Raw genomic sequence first — 25,347 nt, 5'->3', positions numbered from 1 at the left:
CAGAATATTAACGCTGATTACGAGGACTAAGTGTGTCATGAGAGTATTAAAAGTATCATATGATGTACTATCATAAGTTATACTAATAGTCATAAGAGCCATTAGTGAATTAAATCCATCGGTCATTAGTAAAGTGTAATAAGTGTTCCATAAGTAAAAGTAATTGAATACTTTCTATGGACTATGGAAGGGATATCATATAGAATGAGTAGAATCCAAGAATAATCGATAGGATGCTCAGAAAAAACATTAAATTATTCATGCAATTCATTGAAGAATGGATTATAGAATAGAGAAATATTCACTGACTTCTATGATGAAAATTCTAATGCTAACTTGAAATGGTTTTATGTGTTCGAATCGTTTGTCAAATGTACCACGAAGCTCAAGATTAAAATGTAATTGGATTGAAATTGATTGTAACAATGGAGCCTGATTTGTATGAGAATTTAATTATTTGATATTATATTGGCAATAATTGATAATTATATTGGCATAGAAGCAATCAATCTGGTGTTTCACAATAACCGAGTTGCCTATGTTTCGCAATTTGATTGGATCAAATCAACTATTTTATTTGATAAATTCCACGGTAGAGATACCGTTATAGATCCTCACTGATTTGTAAGTTGTATTATAGGAATAAGTTGTTCCATTTTCCATGGTTGTATTATTTGGTTCATGTCTGGAATGGGATCTCCAATGATTTTGATATGTAGTGTAGAATATATTTTCCACACATTTCTCATTGTAGGTTTGTAGCTCTCCTTCTCTACCTATTTAGATCTTTGTCTCACTCTATCCCATTAACAAATTGCTTTGTTGATATATTCTTGCTCATCATGTTTAAGTGTTTGCCATAGGTTTCATCTGACCTAGCAACAGAGGATGTATTCAAATATAACATCTCCCTTCCACTAGAATACTTCTAATTCCTCTTCTCCTCATAGAGTACCTTCAGCACTCTCAGGAAATCGACGAGCATTATACAGTAGCTCACGCTCTGAAGAGCTTATAGTGTGATCCTGCTCAACGTATATGACTGGCTCTTTGCTCCCACTGAAATTCACTCCAACCTGTCAGCAACACTCATAGATAACATCAGAGCTTCCCATTCAAACAATGCTGACAGTTTGAAGTGTATCTTACAATAGTGAGATTACTCTGGAATGTCAGTATTGCTCATAAACATCTTCAATGCTTCCCATTCAAATAATGCTGCCAGTTGAAATTGAATCTAAATATTCCATTCAGGGATGTTTCTCAGTGACTGAACTCGCTGTCACTGAGTGAGAATGATCACTGAGTCACTGAATGCAGTGAGTCACTGAGCTAGTCACTAGTCAGTGCCAACTGAATCTATGATAGATTGTGTTAGTCAGCGCAGAAACCATTATTGTAGCCAGTGAAACGGTGGCTCCATACCTGACAGATTCACTGACAGGGAATAGATTCAAATTGCTTTCAAAGACAGCCTTATTATCGGATGACAAATGACGTTTCTCCCAGAAGTGAACCAGGCTGATCACTTGAATCTGTCAGCAGTGGTTGAATTTATCAGTATTGGTGTTATCCATGAGAAATTCTGACAGTTTGAGATGAAGCAAGAAACAGTGATATTCACTTCAATCTGTCAGAATTGATTGAATGGATCAGCATTGGTGATGTCCATGAGGGATACTGACAGTTTCAAGTGCAGCAGGTACAGTGAGATTCACTTTGTTCGGTCAGCATTGATTGAATGGGGAGCATTGGTGCTATTTGTGAGGAATTCTGAAAGTTTGAAGTGGAACAGGTGGGCCACTGGAAAGTGGAGCCTAACTGAAGTCGCTTTGGGAAATTGCAGTTCTCCAATTTATGGTGATACGTGCAAATCTTCAAAGTCCTTTGAGTATGGATGGCTATGAGTCCTATCGATTCATCATTCCACGGAATATATCTTACACATGTAATCTTCTTTCCACACCATTTCAGTTCGTGGAACGTTTGTAACCTTCATCAATTGATATGTTCAATAAACATAGTATCATCTCATCATTATCATTATTATGCGTATGCCTTAAGGCCATTCCACACAGCACGTGGCGTGCGTGGCTGGACGCACGCTAGCTACTTTTCAAAACATCGCTTCCCAGCTAATCAAATGAAGCAATTCACATAGCAGCCACGGCCACGCGGCAACGCTTGCTATACTAGCCACGCGTGGCTACCGTTCGCTCTCTGAGCGATCTTTTCAAACGTGTCCGTCCACGTTTTGGTCCGAGCATGCGCAGAACGTATACTAGACGTATACTCTCGTATAGAACGTATACTATCATTGTCAGCCTCAAGGTCGCGCATTAAATGATGGAATTCGCCATAGGTCTTCCTTTTTTTATTGATTGGATGTAACCACTGGTCCCGTGCTATCACCGAATACAATAAAAACAGCTCATTATCATTACTACTGCTGCTGTTGGAGTCATCAAACCAAGGTAAGCCACAAGAAAATCCAGATTCACACCACGGGACCGTCGGAGTTGACATCTTCCTGCATACTGACGGGAAACGTGGCCGGTATAGCATCGCAACAGTCGTGGTGGTGTGAATTGGCATGTGGCTAGCGTGGCCGGCGTGGCGTGCGTCCAGCCACGCACGCCACGTGCTGTGTGGAATGGCCTTTTTCCGGCTGAGAGGTCATGTTAGAATTTTCCTTCTAGTATGGTCTAGGTAAATTGGTGATTGTGCTTGATAACGAGGAATTATTGAAGTGATCGATTCAGTATTTGATTTTATGCAGCCCTGTTCATCGACGGTCATTATAAGAATTAAATTGAACATATATAACCAATTTTACAGAAATTTATAAAATACCGGTATTATGTAATAGACAGTAAGATTCATTATGGATACGAAGGGATATAACTGGGAAAGTGAGAAACGGTTAGAAAATATGAGTGGAATTTCATCCAGGCTAGTAATAAAGGTCGTGGAAGAAACTCTTGTAAATACACACTATTCTGATTAAAATGGAGTGTTAATACATCGCAGTTGGGAATGGATCAATAAACCATCACCTAAAGCATCACCTAGTGAATTATTGGTTCAATAACAGTTGAAAATTATATGATTGTAGTTTCATAAAGATGTATCGTAGTAATTGCATCAGTTACTCAAATTTGAATCACATTTATTACAAGAATATTGTAATAAAGTGGAATATTGACAAAATTTCAAGTCTCTTCAATTACAATAATATTACAAGTGAATATTTGAAACATGCCAACTATGCATACAATCAAATCTCCAAGTCCATCTGATGAGCTGAGTTATCCAAATGGCCATGGTTCAGTGAGAAAAACTCACAGTTGGCAACCCTGATTCAAATAGAAAATTCAAGATCTGATTATAAGAAGTGGGAACGTTTTTTATCAAATTGTTAGCAAGTGTGCAGCTTGTTAAAAGTTATAATCAAAAATATACTATTTGAATGCCGTGGCGTTTCAAAATTCTCTGTTACCACCGCCTTCCATAGTAGATAGCTGTGATTCATGTTATCCCGGTAGGTCTATGCTAAAATAGATTTTTCTTAGAGTTACCTTGAAAAGTGGCCATTCCTGCACTGATTACAGAACGCAAAGAATCACTTTTCCGCTCTAGTGCGGGAAAAATTTTTTCTGCACTTCAGATTTGCAACATGGCAACGCAAAATAGTTAGTAGGTTATATGGAGCACCAGTGGAGCAAAATCAAAATGAAGTTGGTAAAAGTGACTGTGGTATAGTGTTGTGGTGCACGTTATAATAAAAACGATGGACAACGAGGACAGCGACATGAGTGACAGCCGCCCATCATTAATTTATTTTATTTTATTTATTACCTATTCATTCCCAACTGCGATGTATTAACACTCCATTTTAATCAGAATAGTATGTATTTAAAAGAGTTTCTTCCACGACCTTTATTACTAGGCTGGGTCAAATTCCACTCATATTTTCTAACCTTTTCTCACTTTCCCAGTTATATCCCTTCGTATCCATAATGAATCTTACTGTCTATTACATAATACCGGTATTTTATAAATTTCTGTAAAATCGGTTATATGTTTAATTTAATTCTTATAATGACCATCGATGAACAGGGCTGAATAAAATCAAATACTGAATCGATCATTTCAATAATTCCTCGTTATCAAGCACAATCACCAATTCACCTAGACCATACTAGAAGGAAAATTCTAACATGACCTCTCATTATTCAATTTTATTTATTAATAATAAAATGACACAGAAAAACATTTGATGGATTTCAGGGAATTTTACCCATAATTACCCACTTTCCATATTCAATGGTAACTGTAGGAAAAATTTAATGTGAAATACGTGCGCAAAGTTCCTCTGCTGCACTCAAGAAACCATTCCGCCCTCGCCAACGGCTCGGGCGTAAACGTTTCTTTCGGTGCAGCAAACTGTCACTTTGCGCACTAGTTGCACAAATAACTATTTCTGACTCTTGTTGATAATGATCAATTGAATTTAAAATATATCTTTTCCATCAAGAAAATAATATATTTCATGATTTTATAAAAAAATTCATAACTGAGATTGAAATATTGTTAGTCCATCATTAGTGCACAGAAGCTATCTGCTTTGTCTAATGAGAGGAGGACAGCAAATCAATGTAAATCAGGTGCTGACTTTAGACCATGCATCTAATCATAGATTAATAATTATTCTCTACTACCAATAAATGAAATTATTCGTTTGAAATTGAATCCATACTGATCAATAGATTAAAAAGCATTATATAGAACATGAACGGCCCCACACTATATAAGCACAGGGGTTGTTTTACACAATATTTCTCCATTATTTTTAGTTGTATCTATTGTAATCAATGTATTTTTTGGAAGAATTTAAATTTCAAGTGAAGGATAAGACAAGCTTCCGATAACAATAATTTGTACCAGAGTTGATTTCAGGTTACCTTAATGTCATCCTGCATTTCGACAAAGGAAATGAGGTGGAAGTGTCTGAGGAGACGCGCGCTGATCGCATTGCGCGCTCCGCCCGCCAAACCCATGGCTGCCAACAGATTCGTGTCAACAATATGCCGAAACTCACCCACGCTGCGTCGGTCGTACCAACCTGCAATTCCAAAAAGCGCGCGCTTCGTTAGGCTGCCTACTAACGGTAGAACATGCATGATAAATAGTCGTCATACATTGTTGTGTAATCACAGCTGTGATCACAGCAAAACAGTTCGAGCAACATTTTTTGGGGTTAGGTTTTTGTATATCAGACTCTTTGTTGTTAATTTTTCTTAGCTGCTCTATTCCAATTTTAATTCTTTATTGCCATAATTTAAAAACGCAACAAATCAAACACTTAACACAAGAAAATAAAATAAAATAAACTACCGAGAACTAAAAAACTAAAAATTGTTTTCAGACACCACCAGCAAAAGAAAAGTCTTTAACTGCTGGTGGGAGTCGCAAAAAGTCAGATTCAAAATAAATAGTCCGATTTATTATTGCTATCATTAAAATCTGTAATCTTCTAGTAATTTATTCATTGCTATTGGTTGTTGATTTTATGTTAGAAGCCTCCCGCTGATGATGATCATGCATGGTGAACATGTGTATGTGCATGATAAACGTGCATGACATGCATGTTCTACCGTAGTGGCCAGACTCACACATCACTGTCATCAATACTGATGGAAAATTTATTCTCAACTTCCCACTTTGGAATTTTTTATAAATGGTTATTGCAACATGTGGTTTCTAGTTTGTAATCGAAAACATCAAGGTCTGCTTTCTAGAACACTTATAGAATCTAATGGACAGTTAAATCACTAATGGAAATCGCCCATTAGATTTAATAATTATTTTAGAAACCGTGTCTAAGCTACATAAACAACAGGAGGTATAGGCCGTGAGATCAGCTGTGGCCACTAGCTCCTCAAACTATTGAAGTGATCTGGTAAACTCGAATTCAAATATTATGAATATTCACATCATTAATATGTATATTGAATAAATCAAGTAATAGAAGTTTCTGACATTAGTACAGTGGGATGAGAAGCTTTGTAATTGTGTAATCAACAGTAACTAATCAATCTTGAAACCGCATGTAAGCAACTTATGGGAACCTCCAAGCGATATTGCATCCACCAGAATCTTAACTCATTAATCTATTACTGGAGTAAAGTTATTGAGGTTGATGTGAGTGAGAAGCACACCACAGTTACAGTACCAAGTTTGTTGTTACGTCAACTTACGTTAAGTTATGCTACTAATTAAAATCACCATTATCAGGAACTAGTTGTTCCAATTTCCTCATCTTCCCTGACAGAGCTTTGTAAAACTTGATGAATTCAACTCACACCTAAATTTCAATTTAAACTTTACAAAGTCAATGAAGTTTGGCTGCGTCTGACGTTTATTGATTGGGTATTGTCTTTTATGAGATTCACTACAGCATTCCTTGTGGATGACATCACTGTTCCCCCTTCAACCAATACTGACAGATAAAATTGAATCTCACCATTAGTTTATAAGCCTGTCTGCTTCTACTAATTGGATACTATAAGAATATTGATTGTTTTGTTGAGAAAGCTACTAACGGCTTAACTGACGGAATAAAGTTAGTGTGTTGGGAAAATAATAAATTCCAGGAACTTTATTTAGAATTTCTGCTAATTTTCAATTAGTAACGCAAAGTTGGTGTTTGAAACAGTAATATTGACTTCTTCGACTCAAACATCCCTAACTTTCACAATCAACATGAAGTTGATGGAAGAATAAATAAAGTGTTATGTTTTTCAAACGTCCCATGACTACTATTATTCTAATATATGTAATTTTATGTACATTCATTCAAATCATGATGATTAGATCTTACCATGGAAATCCATCCATTGACGGATGAGTTCCAAGGGAGGTTGAGCCCCGTAAACTTCAGGAGCTGGCATGTTCAAGTCGTCTATGAACAAGACTAGTCTTTTTGTTATTGGTGGTCCAAAAACGCCCTTTCTTCTACGGTCCAACTTCGAGTCAATTATGTCCTGAAACGAAAAATGATAGATGTTATCTCTGAATGATTATAGTCTAATCTCCAGTCATAGAATAAAACAATCTTATATCATCTTACATTATATTATTAGAAGTTGAATGATATAATTCTCTGGAAGCTAAATAGCATATTCAAATTGATGTTTGTCCGTTGAATGAATAAATTTTATTAACAGTCTTCTGTTGATGAGCTCAAATGAGTTAAGTATTACCGTTTTCAAGCTAGTTTCTTGAAACTATGCGGGTTTATTATTCGATTGGACTTCTTCTGTTTTGTATTATATATTATTTATTTGGCGTTGAGACCTTGTTTAATCTATTTTTCAGTTCCAGGTATCCATTATTAACTCACACCTGGTAAGAAAACGAGGATTTTGTAGGGCTACTGTCCCGAATACAAGGTAAAAAATCATTTGCTCGCTCAAATAGTTAAGTTTAATTCACTTCCAATGAGTTATGAAATCAGCACAATGATGAAGAGGAAACATTCCTAACCAATCTCTGATTAGAAATAGAGGATGTGGTGAGGGTACTAGGCCGAATACAAGGTGAACAATAATTATTTGCTCGTCCAACAAGAGTTTGATTCTTATGAGTTATCAGATCAGTACAATGATGAAGAGAATACACAACAATCTAAAACTCATTTCTACTGTTGATAAGGCGCGATGCACACGGGAGAAACACGTTTCGTGAAACAAGTTTCAGGAAACGTGGAACGAAAGTTGCTTGCAATCGACTGATAAGATTACACAGGATTGTGCACACTGCGTTTCATGAAACTCCAGTTTCTTTCATTGCGTGAAACCAAATATCGTGAAACTCAATTAATCGGTTTCCTCTAGCTGTAGTTTCACGTTTCCCATTGCGAAATTGTGTGATTTGTAGAAATTTGTGTGATAGCTATTTGTAATTTGTGTGATAGCTTGATTTGAAATTTGTAATAAAATTATAAGTAATTCAATTAGCTTAATTTGAGATTGAATTTGAAATAGTTACACAAAATTATGGCAGGAATTTCATTCCAAGTAAAGTTGGCCGAAGCTGTAGAAATTTGATAGGATCACTTATGAGCAAGTTTGCAACAACGAGGGAACTATGGTCTCGATCCCTGATCATTGAGTGTACGCAGTATTTTCGTGTTATATTTTTGTCTTTTTGTACTAAGCCACCATGACAAAATGACCACATCGTCATCGGAATGCATCGTGAAGCTGACTGGAAAGCCGTTTCTTTTGTATGCATGCGCGAGTGAAACGGATTGCATTAAACAAGTTTCATGAAAACGCGTTTCTCCGGTGTGCATCCCGCCAAGTAGTAAAAAATGAATGTAATGTGAAATTTATCAAAATTCCATATAAAATAATGAATTGAGAATGCTCTAGAGAACTCACTTTGAAAGATGACATATCTGGATCTATAATCTTATCTTTAGTATTGAGTCTTACAATTTCAACTTTAAAACATAATATTAGGCTCTAAATAATATAATTTACTAGTAGCTGAATAGCATACTAGAATTGATGTTTGTTGATGGAATTACATACTATACTCGAGCAAGTTCATTCTATACGAGCAAGTTTGTTGTAATTACATTTTATACTCTCTGCCAAAGATTTACAAAAGCAGGTTATGTGACACTTCTCCAAAGAATTTCCAAAAATGAGAGCTCTTAGAACAAATCAAATTCAAATCGAATAATCTTCCAAATAGCTCATTATGCAGAAGTTCTCTTCGCTTGGAAGAGGGGGCTTTTATTGCCTCAATTTCGCCCACATTACTTTTATTGTAAAGTGTAAATAAAAGTCATTCATCTATCTATCAATCTCCACTCTCTCACGTTTGAACTTCAAACGCCACAAACCACCAAGCTCCTCCTAGTTCAACCTTGCTTGATATTTTGCTCTCAAACGAGCAAACTGAGTCCAATAAGAGGAATACAGCGACGACACATCATGCTCGTATGAAAGTGATATCTCTTACAAGTTACATACTAATGAGGATTCGTGAACAGATCTAGAACTCTCAAAAGGTAACAGGAAAACAGCACCCAAGTCCACAAAGGATGCTGCAGACATCGTAATGACGGAATTGCTCAGGGTCCCATGGGAGGGAATTTATGTTTCCTCGAAATGGCAGAAGGAAATATTCTACCTCGTTATCCGTCTTAAGCCTACTAAGTTATAAACCAAGATATACTGTTTATTCCCTCATACTGCATGATAATATCCTCACGTGGATTCATCTATGACTTGAAAGCAACGTCTTATTGTATTGTTGAATGAAAAAGACTAAGTAATTGTCAAAAAACCACAGATTTATTGATACTTAGAAAGACCGGTTTCGGTTATTACTAGGTTTCGGTCTTTCTAAGTATCAATAAATCTGTAGTTTTTAGTCAATAACTTCTTTGACCTACTTAGCCGGGAGACATTGTTGTGTCCGGCCTAAAAACAGAGCTTCAAATTGATAATACAATATCCACTCATCACCTAATTCACAATAAAACACTATAAGGTTGGAATATATTCGTATTCCTGACCTTGAAATTTCTTCATGGAAAATTCAGTTTGAAAAAATTGTTCTTAAACCTATAGAACTAGTTGATAAACAAATATGAGACATAAAATTTGTCCAAAAAATGAGATACATATTAAATCTTGTTATACAACTAGGAATTTGAAACTTTTCAACTCTGTTGCTGACAGAATATTACTGAAGCGTAATGGTAATGATTCTCAATTAGAAATTGACTTTATTAACTGCTACAATAAAATTATGGATAGTAGAGTGAGCTTTGTCATATTATATCCATCATTTGAGAGTCTTCTCTCCAGACAATATTGAGAATCAATTGAGACTGTAAGCATTGGTTGAATCGGGGGTAATTATTTATTCATCTAAGTATGGGATAAATAACAAGAGAGTAGTGAAGGTCATAAAGAAAATCTCAAATAAATTGTCTCATTTATAAGATGATAGGTGAATCAAAAAATGCAAACTTTCCATGAAACATGCATCCGATGTAAGAAAGAACCGACAGATATCAAGGAAGATCATGAAGAGCGAGAGAGAAAAATTCTGAACTGTGAGAAAAACTTTAGGACCTTGACAATGAATTCTTCATTGTAGCTCTTTCTCTTCAATCTCCATAATTACTCTACGTTCCATTTCACACTATCTGACCTACATTTTGCAGATTGAGTTGGAGAATCTAATGAGGGTGGCAGTGTGAACTGACATAACGATCTGAAAAAGGCAGCTCCACTAATAGAGTTAGTGTATAAGTTGGGTAGGGAGGTGAGAAAAGTAGGAAAAGAGTTGAAAGTCCTCTACCCTTCAAATGCTTCTCAGTCATTCATTAGTGGAGCAGTAGGCAGCAGCTACCCAATTTTAGCTTAATTTGAGTACATCTCAAGGGAAAGTCCCAAACGGTCATTACATAAAGATCGTTTTCATCTGAATGCAGTACTAGCTGAGAAATTCTACTTTCTCAAGCCTTTAATGCAAGTCGAATGACATTGGAAACTCCTATCAGCTGCATAAATCTGAGCATGATTTTGAAAAACTGTGTAGCGTATCCAATTTGTATTATTTTGATTTCAGTAAAGTTTTTCAGATATCACTATTTTCAAGGATATTATCATGTAAAATAGAAACTTTAAATTATTATATACTGTGAAATGTAAAATGGAAACTACTACTAAGTGTCATAATATTATTCTCTCTTGTGCCGAGCACTAAATTTAATTCAGGCCTTTTCCCAAGTTATAATAGTAAATTTAATACGCAATAGACTAGAGCCATTATTGTAAGTGAGTTAGCGAAATAAATTATTTTCTCTCTCTATTATGAACGGCCATGACTTCGAGTTTCCCATGATAGATATTTAAAAATTGTGGCTCCGAGTCGTCGAGGAATGTAGATTATGGAATTATCTCTAAAACTTAGCCTTCTTGTCGCGACATAAAGTGCGATAAGTTGGAAAACAGCAAGCATTGAAATTATAACAAACTACCGATTTTGCAGTTACTATTTGGTCCAAAGGCTCTAGAAGCCACGCGACGATTGGTCAAATTGATTCCCTTCGCCCAATAGGAGACCTGTTTCTAAATACAGTAGTGGGGGGATTCCCCAGTCACGAGACCAGATTACGTTTCGGAGGACAATTTGCTAGGAGCACTACGAGAGTAAAGATGTAGTCATTATGTTTCGCCCTTTTTTGGGCAAGTTTATAAGTTTATATAATTAGTTAATGTAGGAGCTAGTTTTATTTTTATTAAAGTTTAAATTTTCTAGTAGTGCCATGTCCTGAAAGGTTTAATTGTGTTTCTTCTTCATGTACGAATAATTGCTTCTTCAAATAACCGCTAAGGTACGTAAAATAAGGTTAAAATATAATTTAGGGAATTTAATTAATTGAAACTTCAATCAAAGAGTATTTTATCAACAAAGCCTGTTAATTTTCAAGTTAATAATATTGATTGAGAATAATCCTTTTGATTTTATTAGTGATGGAAGATACTTATAAATTTTTTCTAAAGAAGTATAGAAAGTTTTCAGTTACGTTACATTTGAGTTATTGTTTCTGGAGATATATTATCGTAGAGTATTGCTGAAAGTCAGGAAGATAGCCTTTTAAAGTGGAATGAAATTTTTAAGATTATGTTCATATTGAGTTTAAGACTCAATTTTATATTTTTCTGACTGTGTTTTCTCATGGCGTTAAGGCTTTTAACTGAACGCTAATTTATTGAATTATAACAGAACTTTTGAATTATTTGTGAAGAAAGATCCATTAATTCTGATACAAAGAATCAGTAGTTTAAAGATAAAAATCTATATACAATGAGGATTCAAATAGAATGAGAGAATTTAATTAATTGTAATCAATAGATAACTCCTGTTTTAGCTTTTGATGAATTGTAGGAAGAGTTAGAAATTAATGCTGTAATGCATTTATTTACAGCGGTTCATGTGTGTCCCCAAACCAACTTCATGTACTACCACCACTTTGGTTCCGCAATTTTATGTAACACCGCTTCAAGACACCCGTTCAGACGACAGGTCTAGGGACGTAAGAGGACGTCGCCGTCAAGCCAAATTCAACCGGTAAAAGTTCACCGCCAAAAACAAGGTACTGTAACCCCGACGATAAAGCAACGTACAGACCAACGAAAGTGCAGTGTAGTGAAACAAAGGTTCATTCGAGAATGTCAATCAAAAGTGGGGATTCAAAATTATTATGAAATGGGTTATATGGGTTACTATCGACGAAACTTGGGTTCAACGGGCTTTTCTTTCTTGAGTAATTTTATGTTGAAATTAACTTGTTATTTGATGACTGATATTGTTTGGTTTTGTGACGTATTGCTATCAAAAAGGGGATAGTAATGCGCCCCCGAATCAGATGAAGAATGTCAACAAAGTAACATGAAATTGTTGTTTCTGTTGTTCGATTTTAGTTGCCAATGTTTATTGAAGCTGTTTGTATTTTTCAATTATTTCAAATTGTAGTGTTATTCTATAGTATAAACCTTTTAAATCAGGCATGGCAAGATTAATTGAAGTTTTCTTGACTCTAGCCCGTTCACCTGCATGAATTAGGTAATGAGATCATCAAACTTGTTCTTCCAGCTAAGACATGTTTCGTCTACTTATTATTGTTCATGCAAGTAATTTCAGTTAACATCATTGGTCTTGGACTTCCTTCAAATAAATTCTTTCCAACTTCGCATTTGTTTTTTGATTAGATAGAAGGGAGTGGATGGAAAACGTAGATAAAGGTTAGATAAAAAAGTAAATAACGTAGAGATGGAGAGTTTACCTAAACTTTGACCTACGACCTCACATCAACTATCAAATTGAAACCTCCAATTTTCACCTTCTCCTTCAAAATAATGATTCTTTCTATTGTCACCGTAAATATGAGAATATTGAGATTATTTCGTTTGTCTATGCTATTGTAGGAAAAATAAATGCACATTTTGTTTTCGTTTCTTATCATACATGAGTCATTCACGATGTTAGAGTATAATAACATTTCAAAAGGAATGAATGACAAGAAATTAATTACAAATCAAATCAAATCAAATCAAATTTATTCTCTTCAACACTTTACAAAATTTATGCATATTGCACAGCACAACATTAAATACAGTACTACTACAACATAACATAAAATTCATAAGCATAGCATAATAAAGACTATAGTAACAATAGTAACAATTTGTTGTTCTGTACAAAATACAGAATATGACAGCAATGAGAAATACCCTTACATAGGCTATTTCCTGTGAGTGAGGGTGAATCTGGATTAAATGATTAAGAATAAACTTGTATGAGAACTTAACAGGTAAGGATAGTAAAGAAATAAAGAGATTTGAAATTTAGTTTATCTTATTGAAAAATAGAATTGACCGGAGCTTGAGAACGTCCACTAGTTAGTAGCCTACTTGCTTCATCTAGAATAAGTTGGGTATAAAACTCTATAACCTATAAACTGAGCTAATGATATTTTCGGTTCCATCCCTACCTATTTCGTTTAGCCAAAGATTCACAATTTTTTTGTACTCTACCAAAGATGCTGCATCAAATTCTCTGAGTTTGTTGGGAATATTCCTGAAAAGCATATGAACTATGTAATAAATGTTTGTGGATGAATATGTTTTGTTAATTCTAGGTGTTATTATTCCTGAAATTGTAGCTGTTCGGGTGGGATATGATTTGTGTGGGTATTTCTAATGAAAATATCAGTATGGTGCTTATACATATAAATTAGTGCATTTTTCACAAATAATTGCCTGATATCCAAAACATTGAAGTCTATATACAGGTCATGTGAGTTGGATCTACTGTCTCTCTTCAATGCTACTCTCAAAACAGCTTCCTGTGCTACTTTTAAAGGTTCCAAATTAGTTTTATAGCATCCACCCTATGAGATTATATCACCCTGTATTAGTGACTGAACGTATGCAAAATATATGTTCCTGAGTTCCTTCTGATTTAATATGTTATTGAGCTTGTAGAACAAGAATATAGCCTTACGAACTCTGTTTCTGATGTATGCAATATGTGCTGACCAATTGAGGTTGTCGTCGAACATCACGCCCAAGTACTTGTAGCACCTCACACGTTCTATCGACGGACAACCACAAGTGGAGGTTTGCAAATCATTGCAAGAGTGTAACATTAAACATTGAGTTGTGTCTTCAACAGTGTTTCTCAATGAAATTTCCATGTATTTAGTTTTTTTCACATTCAGAGTTAATGTATTATGATCAAGCCATTTTTTCAACGTTGCAAGGTCACTCAAAGCAGTTTCATACATCTTTTTTCTCGTATCACCAGAAACCAGCAGGGCTGTATCATCGGCAAACAGGTACAGGCTTCCGGTTACATTCAGTTTAGGTAGATTGTTGATGTAAATTAGGAATAAAAGCGGCCCCAGAGTGCTTCCTTGTACCACACCATATTGGATGCTCTTCAAGTCGCTCTCTACTCCATTTATTTGCACCATCTGCTGTCTATTGGTCAAATATGATTCCAACCATTCATACGCTTTATCTTGTATTCCTATAAGATTGAGTTTTTTCAAAAGCCTGGGCCTATCCACCGTATCGAAGGCCTTTGCTAGGTCTAGAAACACAAGTAGATTTTTCTTATTTTGATTTAGTGACACGTTCAGTTCCTGGTTCAACTGGAATAATGCCTCAGATATAGATCTGCTGGTCCTGAATCCAAACTGTCGCTCAGAGAGAATGCCATTCTGTTCCACATATAATGTAAGTTGGTGCTTGATAATTTTCTCTAATATTTTGGAAAAAACACTCAACATTGAAATAGGACGGAAGTTATTATGGTCCGACTTGATACCTCCCTTGTAGAGTGGAAATATCTTTGCCACTTTGAAAACGTCTGGGAAAATACTAGTGCTTATACTTAAATTATAAATATGCTTTAAAGGAGACAGAAACAGGTCGATATTTTCTTTAAAAAAACGAGCAGATATGCCATCATAGCCCGGGGCTGACATACCTCGAAGTTGTTGAATATTTGACAGGATAACCTCATCTGAAATGGTTTGAAAATTCAAAAGTTCTCTATCAATTCTATAGTCCCTATCATCTGCTATTGGAGGTCCACTAAACTTGATTTGGTTGGCTAGTCTCTGGCCAATTGAAGAAAGATAGTTGTTAAAATCATTAGCAACCGTTTTATGAACATCAGTATCAACTTGAATATTAACAAACTGCTCTATTGGGAATTGTTCTTTTTTTTTATTCTTACCTGTTATTTCATTACCAGTACACCAAAATTGTTTTGGATCACCTTTGGAATTATTTATTTTTACTCTAAAATAGTTATTTTTTTGTAATTTTGATCAGATTATTTAAATAATTCCTATAAGATTTGAATTGATTTTGCAGTATTGGATTAAAGGGTTGTTTCTTTGCAATCTATCTCTCTCTCTAATGGAACAGACTAAGCCCTGGGTTATCCATGGCTTAAGCTTTCTCAGTTTAGCATTTGTCTTAGCAAGAGGTTTTTTTAGCTAAATTGTAACAATCCTTAATTATTTCAAAAAAATTGATTGCAGCTTGATTGGTATCTGACTGAGAAAGCACAGCGCCCCAGCCCCGGCGAGCTAACAGGTCCCGCAAACGATCACTCTCAATATGGAATTTAATATTATTATCTTCTTTATGTGAGTTGTTGTGACTGTAGTCAGTAATCTCCAATGCTACACCATAGTGATCGGTTACTGAAACCTGCAGCACACCAGCGCGAACCTCGCTGAAATTCCCCTGTCGAATAAAAATGTGGTCAAGGCAGGTTGAAGTACCAGTACGGCTGTCTACACGAGTAGGCTTATCAATGCAAGGAATAAATCCCGACTCATACATAGCATCCAAATACATCTCAGTTCTCGGATTGCTACTTAATATATCTATATTGATATATCCGACTAAAATATAAGTTTTATTAGAAGAAAGATTTTCATAGTGTAATTTGAGATTATCAATGAAGGTATAAACATTACTATCATGAGTTCTGTAGGCAGCCAGAATATTGTATTGCTTATTTTTATAATTAAAGTTCAGTTCCAATGCTGTTACTCCTCCCAACACTATCTCCTTTCCGATAGCTGATAACGATTTATTAGCAAAAATAATAACTCCGTCGTTACGATTCTGTTTTAAAGCTATTTTGATCGTATCATAACCATCGAGTGAATATTCGTCGTCCTCATCCATCCATGTCTCAGTGAGGATGATTAAATCAAATCTACAATTCAATTCATTCAAACCCAATAGCAAACTATCAAAATTCAAGTTAAAACTACGTATGTTCAAGTGGAAAATTCTCAAGCTCTCGACCTCACTTTTAAAGAAAGAATTGAAATTATTAAAACTATCATATTCAAAACAGTCTATCTCATTTAGAACATCTATCTCTCTCTCATGCCTGTTCATATTGTTTTCAAAAAATGTTACTAATCTGCTCCCCGCCCATCTTACTCCCGGTGCAAGAAAACAGGCTATAATCATTAATGAGTACATACTAAATAATAAAGATCAAGTTGAAGAACAAAAAAAAAAAAAATAAATAAATAAATAAAAATAGATATAGATGTATATAGATAAATATTTTATCAAGTTTACTAATATTATTGGAATCATTATCAACTTCCTAATTGAAATTCAACTGAATAAATAAATTATAAATATTAAGTTCATCTGCATTTGAACTAGAGTAATAATACTCCATTCTCCTAATAAAATACTCGATGATAAAAAACTTCAATGAGTACAACAGCTCAAATAAACTCCATTATCTCTTATAATAGAGTTTATTGATATATTACCATGGCTTGAGATATGTTTCTTGTTGACTGTAATTGTTTAATAAACTTGACTGAATTTCAATTTCAATAATTTATCTAGCTTTACGTTAATCTCATCGACTGTTCTCAACGGCAGTCACTGCCAGACTGACTACTACAGTATAAGGAAAATGAGATGGCCAATTAAGTACATGAAAAAATGATAATAATGATTTGTGATCTTTGGGAAAATCATAAGTTCAATATTAATAATAAAGCCATCTTCAGCTATTAATATTATATTAAATTAAAATTAATGAATAATTGAAAATGAGCTACTGTAATAATAGGTACATCACTTGAGTAATATTTCATTTTAGGCACAAAATGAATGTTCAATATCTTCAATAAATAAACTAGAAAAAAGGGGAAAAAAACTTAAACTGTGAAAGAACTTGAAGCATTTTCAAGCAAGTAATTATTATTTTTGATAACTTATTCTATAGGACTTCTCATAGACCCATAGAGCATAAACAAAACGAAAAAACAAACAAAAACAAAGTAATTATTATTTTAAAATAACTTATTATATACTTCTCATAGAGCATAAACAAAAATAACTAGATATCATGATTCGTTCTACACATAGTGGAAACACATTATCTGGAGTTTGATTTAAAAGAATTAATTACTCCTACAATGTTTATGTTGTGTGAATTCATTGTTCTATAGAACTTGACTTACTGCTTACGGTCGTCTCCTACTCTTGCCTTGTGTGTAATAATGTGATCAATGTCCTCAATAAACCAGACTCTTGCGGGTGGACTCTGCTCGCTAGTTTTGACCCAAACCTTGCCGTTGCGTGCGTTGGCTCTGTGCAGCTTGCGTTCCTTCACCATCCTCTTGCCGTATGAGAGCACGAACTTATAGTGAGGCGTCAGGTGCTCGTTTATGTAGACGTTCTCAGGAGGCATCGTCGGATGTAGGTCTTTCGCTAATAGTTGATGCTGTTTCCCTCTGTTACCAGCTGACAGCCATTCCGCTCGAATTGTTTTTAAAATAAAGCTAACTATTATGGGTGGATATTTCAATTTGCTAGACTTGGTAAGAGGCACTCGGTGGGCAACAGATATGTCCGCTCTCGAGTAACGTTGGCCAATACATGCGGCGACAGTCTTAAGAATTTCATAAACGTCTTCCCCTTCAGTTTGAGGTATTCCTATGAACTCCAAATTGTTGCTACGCGAATACTGTTGTATGTCTCTCAGTTCTTGCTTCACTCTCCATAGATCGCTAGATAGGTCAGAATTTTGCTTCTTTTCTTCAAAGGAGTTCTATTATTCTCTACTTGTTTCCTGAAGCTCCAATTGTGAGCTTTTGATGTCGCTTCTAACAATAATTGAAATGGGAATTCTTGAAATACAATCAGAGGAGAATAATAAGAGTTTTACGGTATCATTACTATATGAAACGATTCTTCTGGTTCCATATGAGTTTTTACTTAGTAATTAAGCCTTCATAATTTCGTAAGCCTGAACTTTGATAAAATCGTATTAACGCAGAACTTTATTGAAATCTTTCAGTTTACCAAACTTCTGAAAACTTCGAAAAAATGTTGATAATTAGGTAGTTGATTATGATATTATTCAAATCATCCTCTGCTTAGAAGATTATTAGTTAGTCCTCAGGAAAAAATAAGTGTTTACCTGTGTTTGATTGGCTGAAGTTCTGGCTGAGAAGTTGAGGAAATCTGAGATGAACTTCTTTGGCATCCCTGTACTCAATTTTGACATTATGGTGATTGTCTTCCCCGAACCAGTGGGACCAATGCAGAGGACGTTCTGACTATTTTCAAGCAGATCTCCAATGATATGAGAATTCCTCACGTTATCAATGGTAGGTACTTGTATATCTAAAGAGAAATATACATAATTAGGATTGCAATATTATGCAAATTGAGATCTAATCGTGGATACAGTGATTCTTATATAATCTATAAAATAATGAAGCTACCCCTGAAGTATTCTCATAGTGCTTTATATCGCCAAATTTATATTTTTTGTAATTTCCTATATTTCGCTCTTTTGTAATAATTCTACTGACGATTTATTGACGTCTTGTTATATTTCCATTGACGTTCCCTATTGTATTGTATATTGCTCCAAAGAAATAAAAGTATTCTTATCCTTAAGTAGTTTAGATAGAAAAGAGGAGGCACAGTATTTTTTAGAATATCTTTGTTCCCCAGTCACTAACTGTAATCAATGTGCACTAAGTAACATGAATAACGTAATTAAGTGTAAATCAAGACCAATATTAGTAAGTAATGCCTGATGAAAATGACTAGTTAGAAGAGATTTTAAAGGGAAATAAACAGGAGACGGAACTGAACGTGTACTTGAATTTTCTCAACGTAAGTGGCGTTTTCTTATGAAGAGCCTTGTCTGTATTTTCGTGATCAGATTAGGTTCTACGTTGAATAGTGTTTCTCCATTTCGAAACTCACTTCAAACTGACAGTATCAATTGAATGGGAAGCGATAGTGCTATTCATAAGGAATGCTGATAGTATGAAGTGAAACTCACTTCACCTCATTAGGCACTTCCTAAAACATCGGAACAGTTTCCTTTTTTTTCTCTCTGCCTAATCCCTGGAGAATTGAATTAGGCCTACAGTTAAGTTTGGAGAAAAGACTCCACTAGAAATTCACTCAATACATATATATGAAAATCTCCTATTGAAGGGAAATGGGGGATAATTCGAGATTGTTATTCTCATTGTGATTTTTTTCAAACTGAATGTGTAGAACATAGCTGGTTAAACCAGATTATTCCAGAGAAGGAAGCAGGATAAAAAACTAGCGTCCTTTCCAAACCAACGAATCAGATAAGAAACGTGTTAATGTTGCCCTATTAGAAGTAATGGATTTTTACGACTAGCTCCATCAACTAACAGTTTTGAGTCTCATGATCACTAGCCGGTGACTTAAGACTCATCTACCAAGTTTGAACCTGATTTTTCTCTGCAAATAGATACATTTTTAATTTCAGGCATTCCTCATAATAATATTCCACCTACACTTCCAGAGCTTGTGCCACATCACAAATAAAGCCCTAGTGACTTGATAGTGAAAAAAACATTGGTTTGCTTTCTATCTTAGATCATATAATATGATATACAACCTAATATATTATTATATGATTTGGAATATTATTTTTCTTTCCGAAATCTGTATTTCTAACATACAGTATGAATCTGAGTGAGCTTGCAGAAAGTATTCTATCATTACACTTCAAAATGCATTCATTCTCTTAGGTGTGAAATTGTACTAGTTGATCATACCTGGATATCTCATCTCAGGGGTGATCTCGTAAGGCTCAACATGATGCAGCCAGTGCAACCAGAATGGTGGACATGTTTCTCCATCTTCTGTGGCCATTATGAAACCACCATCATGAATTCTGTAAGAAATAAAACATAACATAATCCGTGAAATGTGGCAGTTTACAGATATTACTATTCAAAGTACAAAATATGTTTTTCATCCACAAGATATTCGTAGACTGATTTATAGTGCCAGAAAACAAATTGATAATATTCTAGTATTACTCATGTTCCACTGTCTATCTGTATTATATTCTAGACCATGGCCTCCACATGAGAGGGTATGGATATTCATCCCCCGGACCCTCTTCTATACAAGGCAGATATTTGACAACGCTGTTCTCCTATCTTTATGCACTGCGTGGACCTCACTGTAGTATGGTATCTAGTATCCAGAACGTGGTCAAAATTAATTCCTACTTCCTAGAAAGCTCTTTGGTCTATTACACCAGTTATCCGATTCAATAGTGTTAATATAATGTAGCTTATATTATGAATTACAGTACTTGGCCCAGAGAGAAATGATTGTAATAGTAGACAAGAGGATAATGAAATACTGATAGTGATAGCCTCACCATCAGTGAAACTGGGCAATTATCTAATACCTATCCAGTCAACTCTCAATTATGATGTCAATCGTAATGGTCTTCTCCATGTCAATAAATAGAGAGAAAGAGTTCCGACGATCATCAAACCTTACATCGAACATTCCATTAACATCACACGTATAACATCAACACGGTATAACGTTTGCGCCACAAGCATACGCATTTCACATCTCATCAGCTCATTTCAGTGATTTGATTTCACTATCCTTTCTATATCTGTAGTTTTATAGAAACAGTGAGATACAGGAAAAGCATCAGCTGATGGTAAGTAAAATGCGCGTGTTTGAGTCGCCTAAGTCTGTACGCACCCTAATGGATATGGTAGAATACATATTTTATAATATTGAATCTGTACCTATAATCATAGACAGTTCCTTCCTCGGGAAAGAGTGGCTCATCCCCTTGCTCCTCCATTTTGTTTCTGACCCACTCTGAGAACACAACTCTTGACTCATAGTCACATGTAGCGCCCACACTCCAAATAACTGAGAAGATGGTCCAGGGAGTCAGGAGGCCACCTAAAATAGAGAATTATGAATGTCAATGATAGGAAAAAACTGTTTATACTTTTCTATTGAAAAATCGATTGAAAACATCTCAACAGACAATAACTTAAAAGTGATCATTATTAAAGAAATAATGTTCACTTTTTTCACTGTAGACCTGTCAAGTGAGTTTTAGTTTATACGTAACTCGACGACTACGAAATAATAGTTTTGGTTCTTACAGGAGTGTTCAGAAGTTTGAAGCCTGCAAAAGTGTCAACTTTACATAGAGGATATGCTCTTATAAATAAAAAGATGAGAGCCCGTCGAATCCCCACTTTCCTCTACCCACATTTCAGATGTCATCCATGCTTTCTTCTTCCTTTGGGGTTCCTTATCTACCAGGTGACTCGTCGCTATTTCTCTCAAGGTCACTTGTACCTCATCCCACCTTCCTTCTACATTGTCTACCTGTGATACATTAAACTCTCTCATGGCTTTGTTCACCTCATACTTCACAGTGTCACGGATTTTTGGGTTTTTGAGAAGTCTTGCGTCTATGTAATTTCTTGGTCGTTTGTAATCTTTTTCATTTTAATATGCACTTAGCTACTACAGAGTTGTGATCCGAATTGATATCAGCCCCAGGATAGGTTTTTGTTGATGTGACTGCATTCCTATATCTATTATTGATGAGTATAGTCAATTTGATTTCTGACGATATTTTCTGGATTATCAGCAGGAAATTTCCAGGTGTACAATCTACGATATGGAAGCTTGAAGTAGGTGTTTGCTACCATTAGATCTTTTTCCTGACAAAATTGTATTAGGCGTTCACCTCTCTCATTTCTCTCAGACCAAAACCCCTGTATGTGCTTCTACCTTATCTTTGCCTACTTTAGCATTAAAATCTCCCATTACTATAGTTACATCACTTTTCTTAGTGCTTGCAATTATTGTTTCCAGTTCCGCATAGAACTCCTCGACTTCTACTTCCTCCGAGTCTGCAGTTGGTGCATATATTTGTATGATGTTCAGGTGTCCTGTGCATGTTTTTAATTTGTAACATCATGACTCTTTCTGATATGGTGTAAAACTCTGAACTGATGCATTGGTAGCCTTATCTATAATCACTCCCACTCCATACCGATGATTTGGGTCATCTATTCCTGAGTAATAGAAAACTCCATCATTCGTTCTACACTTACCACTGCCTGGCCATCTGACATCGCTTATTACCAGAATGTTTATGTTGAGTCTTGACATTTCCTTCACCACATTGTCCAACTTTCCCGATGCAAAGAGGCTTCTTGCATTCCACGTTCCGATCTTGACACTCTTCAGTCATGCTTTCATGTTCTGGTTCGCCACTGCTCCCCCCGGAGATCCGATTGGGGAGCTTTTACCTCCGGAATATTTCGTTTTAAATCCATCCATGATTGCTGTACTGATTGTACAAAGGATACCAATAATGGTCTTCAATGCAGTGGATTCCCCTTGCCTTCTGCATCCATATGCCGTTGACCCTTTGATGGGTTCTTCCATGAGCACGCGCATTTCACATCTCATCAGCTCATTTCAGTGATTTGATTTCACTATCCTTTTGATATCTGTATTTTTATAGGAACAGTGAGATGCAGAAAAAGCATCAGCTGATGGTAAGTAAAATGCGCGTGTTTGAGTCGCATAAGTCTGTACATACGCACCCTAATGGATATGGTAAAATACATATTTTATAATATCGAATCTGTACCTATAATCATAGACAGTTCCTTCCTCGGGAAAGAGTGGCTCATCCCCTTGCTCCTCCATCTTGTTTCTGACCCACTCTGAGAACACAACTCTTGACTCATAGTCACATGTAGCGCCCACACTCCAAATAACTGAGAAGATGGTCCAGGGAGTCAGGAGGCCACCTAAAATAGAGAATTATGAATGTCAATGATAGGAAAAAACTGTTTATACTTTTCTATTTATAGAGAGAAAATCGATTGAAAACCTCTCAACAGACAATAACTTAAAAGTGAATCATTATGAAAGAAAAAATTCTTACTTTTTTCACTGGAGACCTGTCAAGAGAGTTTTAGTTTATACGTAACTCGAAGACTACGAAATAATAGTATTGGCTCTTACAGGAGTGTTCAGAAGTTTGAAGCCTACAAAAGTGTCAACTTTACATAGAGGATATGCTCTGATAAATCCAAAGATGAGAGTTATTGTCTCAATTTGAACCAATAAAACTAACCCAATTAATATCATATTTTACCATCAACTCTTTGAACGGCTATGTAGATGATTCTGTAGTAGATCCATATCAAATTAAAAGACTTGAGATTGTAACAACTAATAATTCATTGAAAAATGGAGGTACAAGATTTGGTCGCTACAACATTGGTATCGATTAAATAAAAGCTAGCAATTGCTAACTTTTATCAATTTTAAGAGAATGCTGGGATTTGAAATAGCTGTATCGTCTTATTAGCTGATGGAACATACCATTTGCTCAAGAATATACTATTATTATATTTAATAGGACTATTGACTAGTTCCTCTACAAAATATACTATACTATAATAGGAAATCATACTGTCATATGACTTAAATCATATGACTGACTATACTCAGTACAAAATTACATCAGACTTGGAGCAATTTGCGGCGCAGAGAAATCGAGGGAGATCAGCCAATTACAGTGATAGACAGAGTCATAGGTGGAAGCGCAGTTGGCATTTTGTCGATTAGAGTCAGTCGAGTCAGTGCTTGCAGAGAGGAAACTTCCTAAGTTTAACATGAGCGCTTGAATACTCACTGGAAATTAGAGAACGCTGGCCGATACACAACGGAAACATAGCCGCCGTTGTATCTCTGCCGCTGTCTGCCTTCTCTGCTGCGCATGTCCATCCCAAGTAAGAAGTAATTTTGTACAGGGTATAGTCACTAGATTCTGGCATTTATTAAATTGACCCAATATAAATTATATAGTAGAAGGAAGTTCAAGCATCAAGCAGCAAAATACAAATAAGTCCAAAAATGTATTGTGATGTACCCAATGATTGTACAGCCCCTGAATTATGATTTAGATTATTTATAGACCGTTATGCGAACAAAACAAATTCCATCACTGGGAAAGAATCACAATCTTATCTAAGGCAGATAAACGACAGCTATCTGACCTATAAAGGCTGTAACTAATTAATCAATAATACTATATCTTTCAGAAACTTATTAACAAAAAAACCACATGTATTTATGACGTTAATTATTTTGATCGGTAATTCAAATATTTGGAGGTTAGAATTGAACCGATACATAACCCTAAACAAACCAAAGCCAACTTTTCAACAACTAGTCAATTGAGAAGGCAGTTTGATTAATTATTGTTCGCAACAGCTATATGATATTAAATTTTTCACCTTTCATATTGTAATTTCTATGCCGAATGGGCCCAAATATTTATTTATGAGCTGTCATAAAGCTATATTTATTATAGAGTGTAACATGATTAGTTTATATGTAGTGGTTTGGGATTGACATTCTAACACATCAAAAACTATGTAAACAAGAGAAATATATTTATTATTATTATTATTATTATTATTATTATTATTATTATTATTATTATTATTATTACAAGCATGTGTGTTGTTATATTTCTTTATACTTCTACTTATTTTATGAAATTACGTCTATGTTCTACAAATTATTGCCTACTTTTGAAGTTCAAAAATTAGCGCCAGCACAAGTTCTTTTGAATTGTTAAACTTTTCTCGTTATTTAACAAATGTATACGTAATAGATGAAATTAATTATTCATTTCATGTTTTTCATGGAATCTAATTATAATTTAGAACAATTTACAATAAGGAATTTTACTCTTTTAAAAGCTTCAAAGTTGGATCTATTTCCACCACCCATTTGGCGCATTTGTTACGTCACAGGATCCAACCAATCCTGAATTGGTATGTAAATTTGGAGAGCATTAATTTCTAAG

At 35.1% G+C, this 25,347-nt stretch overlaps 1 protein-coding gene across 1 annotated transcript in view; it reads right to left on the bottom strand.

Annotated features, from left to right (window-relative positions):
* LOC111055871 (dynein heavy chain 1, axonemal) overlaps positions 1–25,347 on the bottom strand; it is a 357,355-nt gene that overhangs the window by 135,303 nt on the left and 196,705 nt on the right. Inside the window, exons 22-26 of the mRNA XM_039439162.1 lie at positions 23,110–23,272; positions 20,222–20,340; positions 18,586–18,791; positions 6,884–7,046; positions 4,965–5,125 (exon numbers count right to left, since the gene is read on the bottom strand). Coding sequence (XP_039295096.1) covers positions 4,965–5,125; positions 6,884–7,046; positions 18,586–18,791; positions 20,222–20,340; positions 23,110–23,272 — 812 coding nt within the window. The remainder of the gene's footprint in view (positions 1–4,964; positions 5,126–6,883; positions 7,047–18,585; positions 18,792–20,221; positions 20,341–23,109; positions 23,273–25,347) is intronic.

The sequence above is a fragment of the Nilaparvata lugens genome, chromosome 12 (genome assembly GCF_014356525.2).
Source record: "Nilaparvata lugens isolate BPH chromosome 12, ASM1435652v1, whole genome shotgun sequence".
Taxonomy (NCBI): domain Eukaryota; kingdom Metazoa; phylum Arthropoda; class Insecta; order Hemiptera; family Delphacidae; genus Nilaparvata; species Nilaparvata lugens.
This window is presented reverse-complemented; position numbering and strand designations above follow the sequence as displayed.